This window comes from Aquarana catesbeiana, linkage group LG04 (genome assembly GCF_042186555.1).
Source record: "Aquarana catesbeiana isolate 2022-GZ linkage group LG04, ASM4218655v1, whole genome shotgun sequence".
NCBI classification, from domain to species: Eukaryota; Metazoa; Chordata; class Amphibia; order Anura; family Ranidae; genus Aquarana; species Aquarana catesbeiana.
The window spans coordinates 660,684,047-660,701,118 of NC_133327.1; the positions used below are offsets into that span (position 1 = coordinate 660,684,047).

The window sequence follows — 17,072 nt, forward strand, 5'->3', positions numbered from 1 at the left end:
CTTCCTGTAAAGTTGCCTCAGTATGAACAGTGATCAGACTTGGAGGCAACTTCCATTGAAATCAATGGGTACAAGTTGCCTTCAAGTCGGATTGAAGTAGTACAGGAACCTTTTCTGAAGTCGGAGCGACTGCAGTAGTGTGCATTAAGACAGATCCATTCACTTACATTGATTTTTTCGTGTAGCGCGACTTGAGGCGACTAGGGGCGACTTGAAGTCGGATCCAAAGTTGCCCCTGTGTGAATGGGCTCTAACTTATAAAAGCATTGCTAGCAGAAGCTATTCACATTCCATTGGACTTGATTCGCAATTCTGAATATGGGGGGGGGGGGGTCAGTGGTGAAAGATTGTCAAAGTTACTGAATTAATGGATTAACTACTACTATACCGTGTCCTAGGTAAATGAGATCATTCATAGATTTAAAAAAAAAAAAAAAAAGTGCATTACCATTTAAATTTAAATTGGGGGTTTTTAACATGGTGTATGGGAACCAAATGATAGGTGGATCAAAGTGGAGTTTGTGTCTTGAACCACCTGTCGATCACTCATAGTAAAAATACTGAAAGTGGACAGCAGGTGCAGGCACAATCACATACCTGTATGTCAGCTAATTCTTCTGGGTTAGGTGGAATGCAAGCATGACTGGACTCAGCACGAGTTTGGCAGCTGATTTCAGCCAATGGTTTTGGCTAAAGTCAGCCGATTGTCCAATCACACACACACAGCTCTGTGCTTACAAAAACACAGAACTCTGTGTAACAGGGAACCACGATGTGGCCGTTCCATCCCCCCTGCACAGGGAGAAAAAAAAAGCCAGATAGAACAGTAAAAAGCAACATACATTACGAGACACATGGTTAACCCCTTGACTGCCTATATGTTAACCTCTTCGCAGCCAGTGTCATGGTACAGTACCATCACTGAATTAGTGTCACTAGCAATGTCATTCTCAGTTAGTGACCCGCCCAGATAGTGTATGTTAGCACCAGATTTCCCGCCACCCTATCACAGTCCCGTGTTGAGCCCCGCCATTACAAGACTAGTGTTACAGCTGCATAAACTCCAATTAAAAAAAAAAATTATATATTATAAAATTATTTGTTTTGTTTTTTTTGTTTTTTAACCAAAGACTTGTAGCAGAATACATTTTGGCCTAAATTTATGAAGATTTTTTTTTTTTTGGATAGGTTTTATAACAAAGTAGAGAAGGGGTTTTTTTTTTCATAATTTTCGGTATTTTTCATTTACATAATAAAAAAAACATGGTGAACAAATACCCCCATATGAAAGCTCTATTTGTGTGAAAAAATGCATATACATTTCATTTGTGTGCAGTGTTGCATGACCATGTAATTGCCAGTTATAGTAGCGCAGTACTAAAAAGCAAAAAATGTTCTGGTCATTAAGGGGGTAAAACTTAATATGTCAGATGATATGCCAGTAACATTGTCAATACCCATACCTCAATTTCTTATTTTGGTTTTGAGAAAAGAAACTTTGCTTTTGGAACCTGCCATTTTTTTTTTTACATAATAATGATAAAATCCAGTTATTTTTCTCTTGTAACTGTTCTGTTGCTACCTAACCACATGTAAAGTAAAATCAAGCTATTGACATCTTCTGAAGTCATACAGGAACCTAATCTAACTGGTTGTTGATGATTTCATCAGTCTAGCAAGGGGATGTGGGGACATATTGGGCAATAAATTTGGAGCCTGTAATGGTAATGCTTTTTTCAAAATGTTTTTTAAAGAATAAAACTACATAAAAAAAAAAAAAAAAAAAAAAAAAATTTCTAGTTGTAAGAATTATCTTTAAAGTTGGCATTACTTGTAAGTTGGGCGATGTTCAATACAAAACTGCATTATGCAAAACAGTCATTGGGTTGCTGGTATCCTTAGATGCCCTGAATGTAACTAGTAGTGGTAGCTGAGATACATGAATAGACAACTGCCAAGGAGTCAGTGTGTATTGTTTCACCTTGCTATGGCAATGGACATACATGGACAAAACGCATCAAAACACCAAGCTGACAGTACACTGCTTTGTTTGAGAAGACCAGCTGAGTATTTCCTATCATGTTTACCAACAAAAAAAATGCACTCTTAACGACTTGACCTCTGGAAGATTCACCCCCCTTCGTGCCCAGGCCATTTTTTTGCTATACGGCACTGCGTTACTTTGACAATTGAGCGGTCATGTGATGCTGTACACAAAAAAAAATGTTATTTTTTCTACCCACAAATACAGCTCTCTTTTGATGTATTTGATTACCACCCAGTTTTTTTTTTTTTTTTTTTTTGCACTATAAACAAAGAAAAACGACATTTAAAAAAAAAAAAAAAAAAATTTTGGTCAATATGTATTTTGCTAAATAAAAAAATCCCAATAAGCGTATATGGATTGGTTTGAGCAAAAGTTATAGCGTCTACAAACTACAGGAGAATAGTTTGTGTATATTTTTTTTTAATTTATAGAATTATACACACACACCTCTCTCTCTCTCTATCCACATAGTATTTTTTTTTATACTAGTAATGGCAGCGATCAGCAACTTATAGTGGAACTGCGATATTGCGGCGGACAATTTGACACTTTGCGGGAACCAGTGACACTAATACAGTGGTCAGTGCTAAAAATATGAAAAAAAAAATGTCACTGTACTGATGACACTGGCTGTGGTGATCAAAGGGTTAAATGTGTGCCTAGCCAGTGTTTGTGTGTTTACTGTGAGGCGCTTTAACCCAGGGATGTGCTTGATTTTATTCCCTGTATTGCAGGGAAACAAAATACATCCCCACTGACAGGACAGAGCTGAGAGACGAGGGCAAAGCATTGTTACCCTAAAACAAGAAATTCCATGGAGGGATTTCCATGTATTATTTTAACGCAAACTGCAGATTTAAAAATAGTGAAGTGACTTTTGAAAGATCATCATGTTAAAGCCTATACAAGTGTTCATTTACATTATACTTACATTTTAATGCATTATACCAGCTACAGGCAAAAAACCATCTGTAAAAGTTAAGAGCTTGCCCTTTACTGTCAAGTCAACCGCTACTGAGCACCACCGCATTCCACTACAAGAAAACCATCATACTTATGTTCAACTATGCCAAAAAAAAAAAAAAAAATTCCATTGAAATTCCATGTTCTTTATTTACTGCCAGACAGTTCTGGACTGAGTCACTGATATTATTCAGATATCCCATTAACATAGTGCCCTCAATTTCTTCATTTCTAAATATAGCTCTACTTAGATGCAATTATAAAGTGGTCACCAGGAGGAAGAGCGCTATGATGACACAGAACAGTTACCTAGAAGGTCACGTGGCAGGAGCCGGCACCTGAAACAATTTGGCAGGTAAACAACATGCATATTTTGGAGCTGAACCAATCAACTTCTAACTTCAGCTTGTTCAATTAAGCTTGGACAATAAAACCTGGAAGCTGGCCGGTTAATATGGACAACTGCACCAGATTCTTTATGCACCAGTTTTAGTAAATCTACCTTACACCAGGGCTTGACAAATTTGCTTAAAGTTAGGAGCCAGTTTGTGCACGATGATATGTATTGCAATTGACTTTTGGGGGGGGGGGGGGGGGGGTATGTGCTTGGGTGACACTGTAATTTACTTTCCAACATATGGGCTAAATGTAGAAAAAAAATAAACTACCTACCTACCTGCCTGGCACTCAGAACTGCAGGTCTCATGTGTCGAGCGATACTAATTGCGCATCCCTGCAACACTGAATGGGCTGACAAAAGCCCAGGTGCCAGGATGCAAGTTCTAGTCGCCATGGCAACCTGGTGCCTGGAATTTGTCAAGCCCTGCCCTACACAACTATTAAAGCACCCAAAAGTGGAACTTCCGCTTTGAGGACTCCTGATATTCCACATTTGCCATGTCATTTTTTTTTTTTTTTTTTTTAAGGGGGGGTACCTAGTTTTGACAGGTACTTAGCTCGCTCTAGAGGTTCTCCTCTCCCCGTTCCTCCCTGCAATCTTCTGGAACACGTCGCAGGTCCCAGAAGATTGCCCGGCCATTCAGGATGTGCAGGGCTACTCGCACATGCTCAGTGCGCACCCAGCTGTGAAGCTGCAAACTGTCACGGCCGGGTGCCCACATCAGTCAGGCCGGGGCGGGGGAGAGAACCGAGGCTTCGGGCGGTCACATCGCTGGATCGTGGGACAGGTGAATGTGCGTTTATTAAAAGTCAGCAGCTACACTTTTTGTAGCTGCTGACTTTTAATAAACATGGAAACGGCTGGAACTCCGCTTTAACCACTTGCCGACTGCTGGGCGTCCATGGACGTCCTGGGCTTTGTGGTGGTATATCTGAATGATGCCTGAAGCTACAGGCATCATTCAGATATCGGCAGCTTCAGCCGGCGATTTCCTACACCATAAGAACGATCATAGCGGCTAGTCAGCTGCTAGATCGTTCTTACGGGCGGTGAGAGGGGACACCCCCCCCCCCCCGGTCCTTCTACCAACTCACCTCTGCGATCGGTGAGTCGGAGACGGTATCCGCCAGCCCCGGATGTCCACCATAGAGATTTCTGGCGGACCAGATGGTCGCTGGAGTCTCTATGATTGTCGGAGGCCGGGGCGCGATGTTACGACGTCATGCCCGGCCTCTGCATTTAAAAAAACGGCGCCGCCTCGACTGGGAAGCCGTGATGGTTTGATTTTTTTTTTTTTTTTTTTTTTTTGATTTTAGGCTTCCCAGCCTAGGAGGTGAGATGTGGGGTCTTACTGTAAGGAGGTCCTGTCATACCATATTCCTATTACAAGGGATGTTTACATTTCTTGTAATAGGAATAAAAGTGATCAAAACATTTCTTTTTTTTTTTTTTTTTTTTTTTTTTTTTTAAAGCGTCAAATTAGAAAATTTTTAGTGAAACAATAAAGAAAAAAAAAAATCTTAAAGGTGCCCCTGTGTGAATAATGAAGATATTTGCCAGCACACCATGGAACGGCGTAGATAGCATCCAAACCTGTAATTTATTGCATGATCACAACACAAGGAGAGTGCAACGTTTCGGAGTCACGCAGGACCCCTTCGTCAGGCATGTGTGGCTTGCCTGATGAAGGGGTCCTGCGTGACTCCGAAACGTTGCACTCTCCTTGTGTTGTGATCATGCAATAAATTACACGTTTGGACGATATCTACACCATTCCATGGTGTGCTGGCAAATATCTGCATTGTGACTTGAACCGGTATCCAGCTGGTTGTTGCTGCAGCACCCATATTCGTGAGCTCATCCAGGAATGTGTGCGATGGGAATATGAAGTATTACCTGTCCCTGTGCGCTCGCACGCAGAAGTGAATGCATACGTAAGCACCGCTGACATATGAAAACTGTGTTGAAACCACACATGTGAGGTTTTGCCGCGAATGTTAAAGTGAGAGCAATAATTCTAGCCCTAGACCTCCTCTGTAACTCAAAACATGTAACCAGTAAACAAAATTTTAAAGCATCGCCTATGGGGATTTTTAAGCACCGAAGTTTGGCGCCATTCCACGAGCACGTGCAATTTTGAAGCGTGACATGTTAGGTATCTATTTACTCGGCGCAACTTCATCTTTCACATTATGCAAAAAAATTGGGCTAACTTTACTGTTTTGTTTTTTAAGCATGAAACAGTTTTTTGTTTTTTTTTTGGAAAAAAAAAAAAAGCGTTTTAAAAATTGCTGCGCAAATACCATGCGAGATGAAACGTTGCAATGACCGCCATTGTATTCTCTAGGGTCTCTGCTAAAAAAGCATATATAGTGTTTGGGGGTTCTATGTAATTTTCTAGCACAAAAAAAATATTTTTACATGTAGGAGAGAAATGTCAGAATTGTCCTGGTGGGCAAGTGGTTAATATACATAAAAACAAATACATCCTAATAGAAGCAGGTTTCTTTCCATTCTGACCATCTGATATAACCAAAAAGAAGGAACTAGACACTAACATATTAGTAATATTTAAAACATGCACAATTTGTATGCAAACTAAAGAAAAAAAAATAAAAAAGGTGTCATACTTCTACTACCACAATCTGAAAATGAATTAAGTAGGCATTCTAATTTTTACTGCTTTTTACTGCTAAGAGACACATTTTACATTTATTTATTAATCTAATTGTATTAAAAATTATAAGATCTCACTGAACATTATAATGGCACCAAACAACGTGAGAGGATACCATGAATTTTTATGCCTACAAAGAAAAATTTGCCTTCACTAATAACCAGTAAAGCAACACTAGTTTTCTTCTATTGCAAATAATATTTCCCATCATATAATCATTGTTCCTATACCACCTTAGTATTCTAACAATACCCACAATATACTCAGCACTGTGTAATATCTGCTGTAGCTTCACTCCTCATTAGTAAATGCTAATCAGACACATGACCCCTGTTATGATTATTCACAGAAGACAAACGTTCATGTAATGATTATTGCCTCGCTCACATTCTAAGTTGTCACTGATGGGTTCCCATTCATCCCCTACACAAGGCCAAAATGACAAAAATGAAGCCTCACTCTGCTAATGAACACAAAAATAGAGTATATTTGAGATCTAAAACCTCAATTCAAAATTTATCGTATTCTATTTTTGTTTCTTGAGACACAATGGACAGGCCACATGCAAATTTAAACTATACAAATGTTACTTATACATTGACAAAAAAAGTATTTGCTAAAAAGACACGAGATAAAAAAAAAAAAAAAAATTGGCCAATACATAATAAAAAGAAAATAGATTACGGTTACTGTATTTTTGGCGATAAAAAAAAAAAAAACACACACAAGCATATAAAACCTATATACAAGCAGATGATACCAGTGAGACAAAAGGTAGCATATGATGCAAACAAGCTATTGTTTTCCTTGGATCATCTAGAGCAGACAATGAAATATACAAATTTATGTATTTACCAACGTTTTTACATGTGTCCGCTAATACCCGCCACTCCATAGAGGACAATGCGGGTCCAATCAGGTCCGCCTGAAAAAACGAAAGACGAACCTGATCGGACAGCCCGTGTGAAAGGGCCCCAAGGCACTTAAAGACCAGCTCTGGGGGGGGGGGGGGGAATTACCCTTGCATGGGATGAGGAATGTGTAACACATTAGGCTCCATTCACATTAGCGTGTCTTCAAAGTTGCACGATTTCAATTGCAGCTTTACATTCTCTGGACCAAAGTCGCAACAGAGTAGTGCAGGCACCTTTTCAAAATGGCTGCGACTTTAAGCCGCACCGATCCGAACAGGTGCCATTGTCAATGGGCTGCAACTTGTCATGTCCAAATTCGCACAAGTGTGAATGGGCCTATGACTGTACTCCATGCTCCAACAAGCTCCCTCCATCTGTACTAAGCAGTCCTCCACAGGCTCCTCTCTAAGGTACTCTGTGCCGCGGTCATGCAATAACATTATCACATACTATAAGGGGGAAATTACTAAGACTTCAGCAGACAGAATCTGCAGCAGTTGTGCACGGGAACCAATCAGATTTTAGCTTTCATTTTCAAAGCTTAAGCTGGTTGGTTACTATTTACAGCGGCTTGAGTTTTTCTAAATGCCCCCCCAATTTAGGGCCAATAGTCCTGCATTGTATGTAAGGATGAACAAACCAAAGCGGAGGAGAGTGCCAGAGCCTGCTGAACCCAGCTGTAAGGCAAATATTGCACCTTATTCCTGACATAACAAGCATTTAACCCTTCTATAGTAAGCCGAGGGTTTTGTGTTTTAATTCCTATATTTAGGCTTTAAAGACATGTTATTCATTATAATGAATAGAAAATGTGCATGGCAACACAGATATCGTAGAGTAACCCCATTAGTGTTAAACATATTTGGTGAAGCCGATCTTTCAATGAGATATCAAAACAGACCTCTAAGCCTGGGTTCACACATATGCGATGTCACATGTGATACGCACTGTATTGCTGTGTGGATCACACGCGACATCTGTGCAATGCGAATTCAGCCAAACATTTGTATGGCTGAACTCGCACGCAACCAGTGCAGGAATCTTTCCCCCCCCCCCCCCCCCACACTGGAATGGGATTGCATGTGTGCTCAGACCCGTGCGATCCGATTCTTGTCTGAAGTTTGCATTGCGATCCAATCTGGGGGTGTAATTGACTTTGTATTGACACCCGCAGCGGTTCGCAGAGGACAGTGTGAACTGCCTGTGAGGGAGATGCGATGCGGGAACCGACACTGGAATCGTGCTGGTTATCGCGCGCGTGTGCGTGCGTGTGTGTACGTGTACCCAGGCTCAAACAGAACAAGCCCTAAGCTAAGGCACTTCTCTGGATTGTATTTATGACAGAAAGAAGAATGGAATATAAAGTAAGGCTCCTTTTTTTAGTGTGTGGGCTGCTATACAGTACATTTGCTGGGCTGGGATTCATCACATCACACTGTTTACTTTATTTTTTTCTTTAAATGACAGTGTACAAGGTAACAAATTGTACAGGAAACAAAGGGTATACATACAGGTCGAACAAAGAATGAAAGAAAAAAAAAAAAAAAAAAAAACACCACACACAGATCCCATCAGCCACACAAGACATAGATTTAGGGATCTCCCCTATAATTTCCTGACAGTGGGGACTCACATCCCCCCCCCCACACCCCCAAGAATACACAGATCAGTGCTGTAGACATTGGCTACAAGCGCTGACTGACAGCTGATTTTCTTTTCAAACAGACAGCAATACACACAGAGCAAAATTCTGCCAGTTCCTGAAAAAGCAGCCAATTTTCGGTCTATGTATACCAGCCTTTACACAACCTTCAATTCTCTGCACTGCAGTGCATGACCTTCATTGCCATCCAATGCACTGCAGAAAAAGGCAGCATGTCTGCATTCCACATTGCATATCACACCAGCATTGCTATGCGAATAGGGGGGAACATAGAAAACATTTATTTCTGTGCGCCCTTGTAGACTGCTGTTGATCAGGTTGAGAAAAAAAAACAAAGTCTCTTAGATTGTGAGCTCTAAAGAGCAGGGCCCTCTGATTCCTATTGTATTGAAGTGTATTGTATTTGTACTGTCTACCCTCAAGTTGTAAAGCGCTACGTAAACTGTTGGCGCTATATAAATCCTGTATAATAATAATAATAAAAAGTCACTGCACAGAGGCCCCGTTCACAGCATTGGGTAGCGGATACCAGTGTTCCCACTACGTTATTTTGATATTGCTATTTTCACGCGATTCTGCTGGTCGCATAGGGCAGCCCATGCACTTGAATGCCCGCTGAGCAGGCGGATGAGCGGTTCATCTCCGCTCACTATACAGAGCGGAGACAGTCTCCCATCCCTCTATGGGGAAATCTGGTGAAAATGGACCACCTGTACGTTTTCATCTGATCATATCTGAACCGTTCCGCCAGACTGATGGAAAGGAGGGCCCTCATCTGTCTGGATTTTGCAGATGGGATTGGCTCAGATAGCGGTGGATATGAGCGGACACATCACTGCTGACATCCACCGCTCCATAGGGGAGACTGGCAGGTCCAATAAAAAAAAACTGACATGCGGACCCGATCGGGCACTATAACTGGAGCAGACAGAATCAGGAGCAGCTGTGCATAATAACCAATCAGCTTCTAGCCTCAAGTTGTTCAGTTAAAAAAGTGTTACTAAGCCCAGGACCTGCATTCACTATATCTAGTCTCCCAACGTACACAGAACGTGGAAATACAATTATTTTAATAAACATAAACTGCTAAATACCTTTCCTCATCAGCAGTATATAGCAGTCTTGTGACTTCTATCAGTGTCTGGTTAAAGCTTGGTGGAGTTTATATTCTCTTCTGACTGTCCTATGAGCCTGAAGGACCCCTGACCCTCTGTCTGGACAGTGCTGATTGGCCCTGTGCCGATCACATGCACCCTCCCAAGAAAAAACAATACACACCAAATTGAGCATGTGCAGAGTGACTCCAAAGGCTCTGTACTATCAGGAGATGGATAGGGGACAGTGGAAGAAGGGGAGGATCAGAGTAGACAGGATCAAACATCCTTTTCACGCAATGCAGAGGATTAACTCCTTAGGTTCCACAGTGAGTATAACCAGCATGCTTTACTGCATATACAGACTGATTTTACGGTTGTGTGTTTAGTAACACTTTAAAGTGGTTAAGCCACTTATTAAATTACATGCAACCCCCTCTGTTATAGAGAGTCCTAAGCTGCAGTGTATACACTTTGTAAAAAATATGCCTATAAAAAAAAAAAAGCGAGGAGTCACGTGAGCGGCGCTGTGAATTCAGGAAGAAAACGGGCATATTTTTTACAAAGCACAGACACTGCAGCATAGGATGCTTTCTAACAGAGGGGCTTGCATGTAATTAACACTAATTTCAGCAGCAGGAGGGGAGGGGTGGGCACTGTCACTAGCTGACAGGCAGGTAGGTGACGTGGGAGAGGAGGGAGGCACATAAACTGACCACGGTGTCAGGGCTCAGCAGCCATGATAAACCGTGGTCAGTTTACATAGGGGAGGGCAGAACCAGGCAGGATCAGCCAGGTATTTCAGGTGATACAGGGGACCAAATTACACAGCACAAGCACTGTGCTGTTTAACATGCTTTAAAGCAGGGGTAGTCAACCTCAGCCCTCCAGATGTGGTGAAACTACAAATCCCATCATGCCTCTGCCTCTAGGAGTCATGCCTGTGATTGTCAGGGTCTTGCAATGTCTCATGGGACTTGTAGTTTCAAAACAGCTGGAGGGCCGAGGTTGCCTACCCCTGCTTTAAAGAACAGGAACCAATTTTTTTTTTTTTTTATGGGTTACAAACGCTTTAAGCCTTAAAAAATGAAAGCTGAATGGTTGTTATGCACAACAGCTCCAGTTTTTGTAGATTCCCCTCAACGTGTCAAAAGGCCTTAAGGTGTTTATCCTTACAAACAGTGAATGTGTCCAGAGTCTTCAGACGGCCCTCTGAATATGATGGAAAAGGTCCCTTCACCCCACGTGCACAGACCTGCGTTTTTCTGCACCAGATCAACAGGATCACCGCAAGGGCCTTATTCACACCAAAATGCTGTGTAGATTTCTGTTGTGTTAAAATGCAGCATGTAAAACGCAACTGACAGCAAAAAGAAAACAAAAAAATACTTTATTGTACTTATTTTGACTCTTCCAAGGACATGTCCCTTCACAACTGATGACACCTAAACATATGCCAAAGTGCATAACGCAACGCACATGAACACACACAATTAAAGTATAACTTTTTTTTTTTTCTGGATAGATTGGAGAGGTATTAGAATGCCTGTAAGTTTTTATTGCTGTCTGTGCCCCCATTATGGAGATTCACCCGCTCTATTTGTTCTGTTTACCATTATCAGTAATAACGAAAGTAAAGGAAAATCCCAAATTTTGGGTTGTCCCCAGATCAGTAATAGAGGGTTAATATTCCAATGGGGACACTAGTTCTGGTGACAACATGGAAGGATTCCTTCACTTAGCAGGGATTTCCACTCACTTCCTGTTTCGACTTCTGGGACAGGAATTGAAGGGAAATCTCCCCAATGAGACACAGATGGCAAAAATGAACCTTACAGCGGTTATAACCCTCCCATACTCTAAAAATGAAAAAAAGTTTTGCCTATAGTCCTACTTTAAAATGCACATCACTGCGCATGCATTGTGGTGAGTTTCTCTGTGAAAAGGTCCCAAGGCTGCTGTCAGAAGGTCAATTTTTCTTGCCAAGAAATGTATAATGGAATCAGTCACTACTAACTTTCTTACGTGATTTGTCTTTCAGCAATTGAGATTCAGTAGCCTTTTGTAACAGCGGCAAAATGGCTCTCCTCAGTGATCTGTAGCCAAGTCATAGAGGTGAATGAGGAATGACTATTGCCCTACAGTCACACGGGCGGTCAGGGGCAACTGAGAATCACACTGTATGTCATGTGTGCTTAACTTGTGGCCTTACAGATGTTGTGGAACTACAAGTCCCACCATGCCCCTGACTTTGGGGGGCATGCTTGAAACTGTCTGTGGCTTGCAATGCCTCATGGGACTTGTAGTTCCCCAACCGAGGGCCACAGGTTGAGCGACCATGCTGTATGTGAACAGCAGCAGCCATCAGATCTGTACTCTGCATAAACTAATGGCTGGTACCATTTGCATTAAACCGCTTATTTGGTTACATGAGCGCAGAGCCTACGACTGACCCTGGATGCAGACGGTGCATTTCCAGGCACAGCCAGGTAGATTTACTAAGACTGGAGCACTCAAACTCTGGTGGAGCTAAGCATGGTAGCCAAATCAGCTTCTAACCCCAGCTTGTTCAATTAGGCTTTGGCAATAAAACCTGGAAGCAGATTGATTTCTAACGCAGAAGTGAGCCTGATTTTGCACTCTCCGGTTTTAGTAAATAAACCCCAGCGTTTCTGTGGAGTTTCTGGCTGCAGCCAATTTATAAGTGGCCATAACATGGAGTGTACATGCGAGCAGAGATGGCCATTACTTTGCACACACTATCCCCCTACTCCCATCGCCGGTGTAAACGTGGCCTCAGAACGTGTCCAGCCTGACATGCACTGGATGTGTCCAGATTGGTCAGAGATGATTGGGCCCTTCCTACGTGATGTAATACATGTAAACAACCTTAGACCTTCTTGTATATATGGATGTTTGGATATGGCGTCTGCAATCGTGAAAACACTGTTCCCGTCTAAATCTGCCTGCACATGTGTGTACGGCATATTTCCCTCAACTCCAGACTGGTGTGTATGGGGAAATACACTGTATTAACCCAGAGATCTAGCTGTGCTCTATATTATGTACCCACTATTAAGTCTGTGCTCCTTATTAGAACCCCAGTAATCGGGTTCTGTGCTCTGTTTTATTAGCCTGGTAATCAGGCTGTGTTCTTTATTAGAACCCCAGTGGTCAGCGGTTCTGTATCATGTACATGTCAGAGCTCTGTGTATTGTGTACCTGGAAATCAGGGTTTTGTGCTCTTTATTATGTACCTGGTGACCAGGGCTCTGTGCTTCTCATTTTGTAGCCAGTAATCAGGGCTCTGTGCTCTTTATTATGAGCCTGGTAATGAGGATGTGCTTTTCATTGTATAGCTGGTAATCAGGGGTCTGAGCTGTTTATGATGTTCCTGGTAATCTGGGCTCGGTGCTCTTTATCATGTGTTGGGTAATCTGGGCTCTGTGTGCTTTATTTTGAACCTGGTAATCAGGGGTGTGTGTGATTATCCTGTGATCAGGCTGTGATTTCTATCCTATAGAGCAGGGATATGCAATTAGTGGACCTCCAGCTGTTGCAGAACTACAAGTCCCATGAGGCATAGCAAGACTCCGACAGCCACAAGCATGACACGCAGAGGCATGATGGAACTTGTAGTTTTGTAACAGCTGGAGGTCCGCTAATTGCATATCCCTGCTATAGAGGGAGATCAGGGCTCTGTGTGCGGTCATTATGGGGTTAATTTACTAAAGCTGGAGAGTACAAAATCAGTCACATTGTTTTATTAAAACCAATCAGCTTCCAGGTCTTATTGCCAAAGCTTAATTGAAGAAGCTGATTGGCTACCATGCATAGCTGCACCAGTTTTAGTAAATCAACCCCTTTGTGTCCAGGCTGTGCTTTGTATTATGGGCGGTCATCACATCCCCAGAGATCGCGGCTCTGTGATCAGGGTTCTAAACTTATTATGTACCTGGTAATCTGTGCTCCATTCCCTTTATTTTGTACCCGGTAATCAGGGCTGTGTGTGATGATCAGGCTGTGATTTCTATTAAAAAGAGGGAGATCAGGGCTCTGTGCTTTTCATTATGTGCACAGTAGTCACGGCTCTGTATCATATAGCAAGGCTCTGAGCTTCTTATTATATACCCCGAAATCTGTGCTCTTTATTGTGTACCCGGCGATCAGGGCTCTGTGTGTTGATCCTGGTGATCAGGCTGTGATTTCTCATATATAGCGGGTGATCAGGGCTGTGTGCTTCTCATGATGTGTCCGGTGATCAGGCTGTGCTCTGTATTCTGGGCTGTCATGTCCCCAGAGATCAGGGCACTTTGCTTTTTATTATGGGCCTAGTAATCAGGGCTCTGTGCTTCTCATGATGTCCCCGGTAATCTGTGCTTTGTATGATGTACCTAGCAATCGGGGCTCTGTGTTATATACTACCCGGTTTCCCTGAAAATAAGACCTAGCGTGATTGTCGGTGATGGCTGCAATATAAGCCCTACCCCCCAAATAAGCCCTAGTTAAAGTCCTTGTAGGTCTTCTTTTCAGGGTAGGGCTTATTTTCAGGGAAACAGGGTAGGGCTTATTTGGGGGGGTAGGGCTTATATTGCAGTCATCACCGACAATCACGCTAGGTCTTATTTTCAGGGAAACAGGGTAGGACAATGTCCTCTAAAACTGCAGCCCTTAGGCTGAATGTGGCCCTTTGCTTGCTGGTATCCGGCTCTTCCTGCACTATTCCTCCCACTGACACCAACAAGGGGGGAATTTTTCCTTCCACCAACACCAGTGATGGGACACTATTCCATCCACTGACGCCAGCAATGGGGCATAATTCCTCCCACTGAGAGAAACAATTAGGCACTACTCCCCCCACTGATACCAATGATGGGGCTCTATTCCTCCTACTGATTACAGGCACTATTTATTTATTTTACTCCCACTGATGCCGAGGCATTTTCTACTCCCACTGGCCACAGTCCGGCCCTCCCAAAAGTCTGAAGGACAATAAACAGGCCCTTTTTTAGAAAGTTTGGAGACCCCTGTACTAGGAGGTAATCTGTGCTCTCTATCGTGTGTCCAGTAATCAGGGCTCTGTGCTTTGTATTATGTACCTGGTAATTAGGGCTGTGATTTCAATCATAGAGGGTGATCGGGGCTGTGCTCAGTATTACAAGTGGTCATGTCCCCGTTAATCGGGGCTCTGTGCTCTTTATTGGGGGCCCAGTATTCGGGGGGGGGGGCTCTGTGCTCTTTATTGGGGGCCTAGTAATCAGGGGGGCTCTGTGCTCTTTATTGGGGTGCTCTATATCAGGGGCCCAGTAATGGGGGGCCCAGTAATCGGGGGGGGCCCTTGTGCTCTTTATGGGGGGCCTAGTAATCGGGGGCCCAGTAATGGGGGGGCTCTGTGCCCTTTATGGGGGGCCTAGTAATTGGGGGGGCTGTATGCTTTTTATTGGGGGCCCAGTAATGGGGAGGCTATGCTCTTTATTGGGGGTCTCTGTGCTTTATATCATGTCCCTGGTAATTGGGGGGGCTCTCTGCTCTTTATTGGGGTCCCAGTAATGGGGGGGCTGTGTGCTCTTTATTGGGGGCCCAGTAATGGGGGGGGCTGTGCTCTTTATTGGGGGCCCAGTAATTGGGGGGCTGTGTGCTCTTTATTGGGGGCCCAGTAATGGGGGGGGCTGTGTGCTCTTTATTGGGGGCCCAGTAATGGGGGGGCTGTGTGCTCTTTATTGGGGGCCCAGTAATGGGGGGGGGCTGTGTGCTCTTTATTGGGGGCCCAGTAATGGGGGGGGCTGTGTGCTCTTTATTGGGGGCCCAGTAATGGGGGGGGGCTGTGTGCTCTTTATTGGGGGCCCAGTAATGGGGGGGGGGCTGTGTGCTCTTTATTGGGGGCCCAGTAATGGGGGGGGGGGCTGTGTGCTCTTTATTGGGGGCCCAGTAATGGGGGGGGGGCTGTGCTCTTTATTGGGGGCCCAGTAATGGGGGGGCTGTGTGCTCTTTATTGGGGGCCCAGTAAAGGGGGGGCTCTGTGGCCTTTATCAGGGGCCCAGTAATGGGGGGGGCTGTGCTCTTTATTGGGGGCTATGCTCTTTATTGGGGGTCTCTGTTCTTCATATCATGTCCCCGGTATTGAGGGCTCTGTGTAGGATGTCCCCAGTGATGTGATTTGTAGGATGTCCCCGATAATCACGGCTGTGTAATGTAATGCTCAGGCCGGGCTGTGTATGTTGTCCCCGGTAATCTGTGCTCTTTATTATGGGCCCAGTAATCGGGGCTCTGTGCTCCTCATTATGTACCCGGTGATTTGTCCCCGGTAATCGGGGCTCAGTGCGGGGTGTCCCCGGGGCTCAGTGCGGGGTGTCCCCGGGGCTCAGTGCGGGGTGTCCAGGCCGCCGCTCCCCCCGGTAGGCCTCCCCCCCGGTCCCCGCAGTGTCCGGTCGGGCAGACAAAGCGCGGCCTGCGGCCTGTTCCCCATCCCGGAGCCGCGCAGTTTCCTGGCAGCGCCCCCGGAGGTGGGTGAGGGTATAGTCCGGCCTGGGAGTGTGTCGCTCCCCCTCCCCCCCTGTCCTCCTCTCTCTCTCTCTCTCTCTCCCTCCTCCCCGCTCTTACCCCGCTCCCCGGCGTTGTTTCTCTCCGGCTGCACCGGGCGCGGCCTCGACACTCGCCTGGGTCTTCTGTTGGCTGCTCTGACCGAGTTCATTTGCTGACTGAGGAGGGCCGGGCTGCTCGCAGAGCTCTGGGCTCGCCCTGGGTGTCGCGCTGAGGAGAGCGGGGCTGGTTATGAGGGAGAAGCTGAGTCACCGTCCACCCCTCCTCCACCTCCTGGCGGCTCCGCTGTCCGTCCCCGGTCCCAGGCCGCCTCCTCCGCTTGCTCTGTTCTTTCCTTCTCCTCACAGGAGCCCCGATAAGATCCCCTCCCGTAAGCCCCGTCTGTCCGCGGCAGGAGGAGCCATTGACACCGCCAGAGACACAGGCACACAGCTGAGGGGGAGGAGGGGGGAAACAGACGCGTACTCACGAGCTGCTCCCGCCGCGGCCAATCACGCGGCTCGACACGGCGCGCCGCTCACCAGCCGGCCAATCGCGGGCCGCGACACGGCCGGGCAGCCAATCGGCGGCGCCGACGCTCTGTTCCCCCTCACGTACAGCCGGACGGTGGCTGAGGGAAGATGGAGGCTGGGGTGGAGTTGGGTGACTGGCTGTGTGGGAGATGAAAAGGGACGGAGGGCCGAGGAGGGGAGACCCGCGGATGGGCGGCTGAGGGCAGGGGGGGGTCGGCTCCTGGGTGAGGTAATGGCGGGCAGGGTGACGGGCTGGCTGGTG

General features: G+C 45.1%; 1 protein-coding gene across 3 annotated transcripts in view; it reads right to left on the bottom strand.

Moving 5' to 3' along the window:
• FBXO11 (F-box protein 11) overlaps positions 1-16,805 on the bottom strand; it is a 133,270-nt gene extending 116,465 nt beyond the window's left edge. For 2 of the 3 annotated variants that reach the window (XM_073628519.1, XM_073628518.1), the window contains exon 1: positions 16,359-16,802. In XM_073628519.1, the coding sequence (XP_073484620.1) occupies positions 16,359-16,449 (91 nt within the window). In that variant the 5' untranslated portion in view covers positions 16,450-16,802. Of the gene's footprint in view, positions 1-16,358 lie in introns of all 3 variants that reach the window. The other variant, XM_073628521.1, reaches the window with a different exon arrangement.
• Positions 16,806-17,072: the final 267 nt, after the last annotated feature.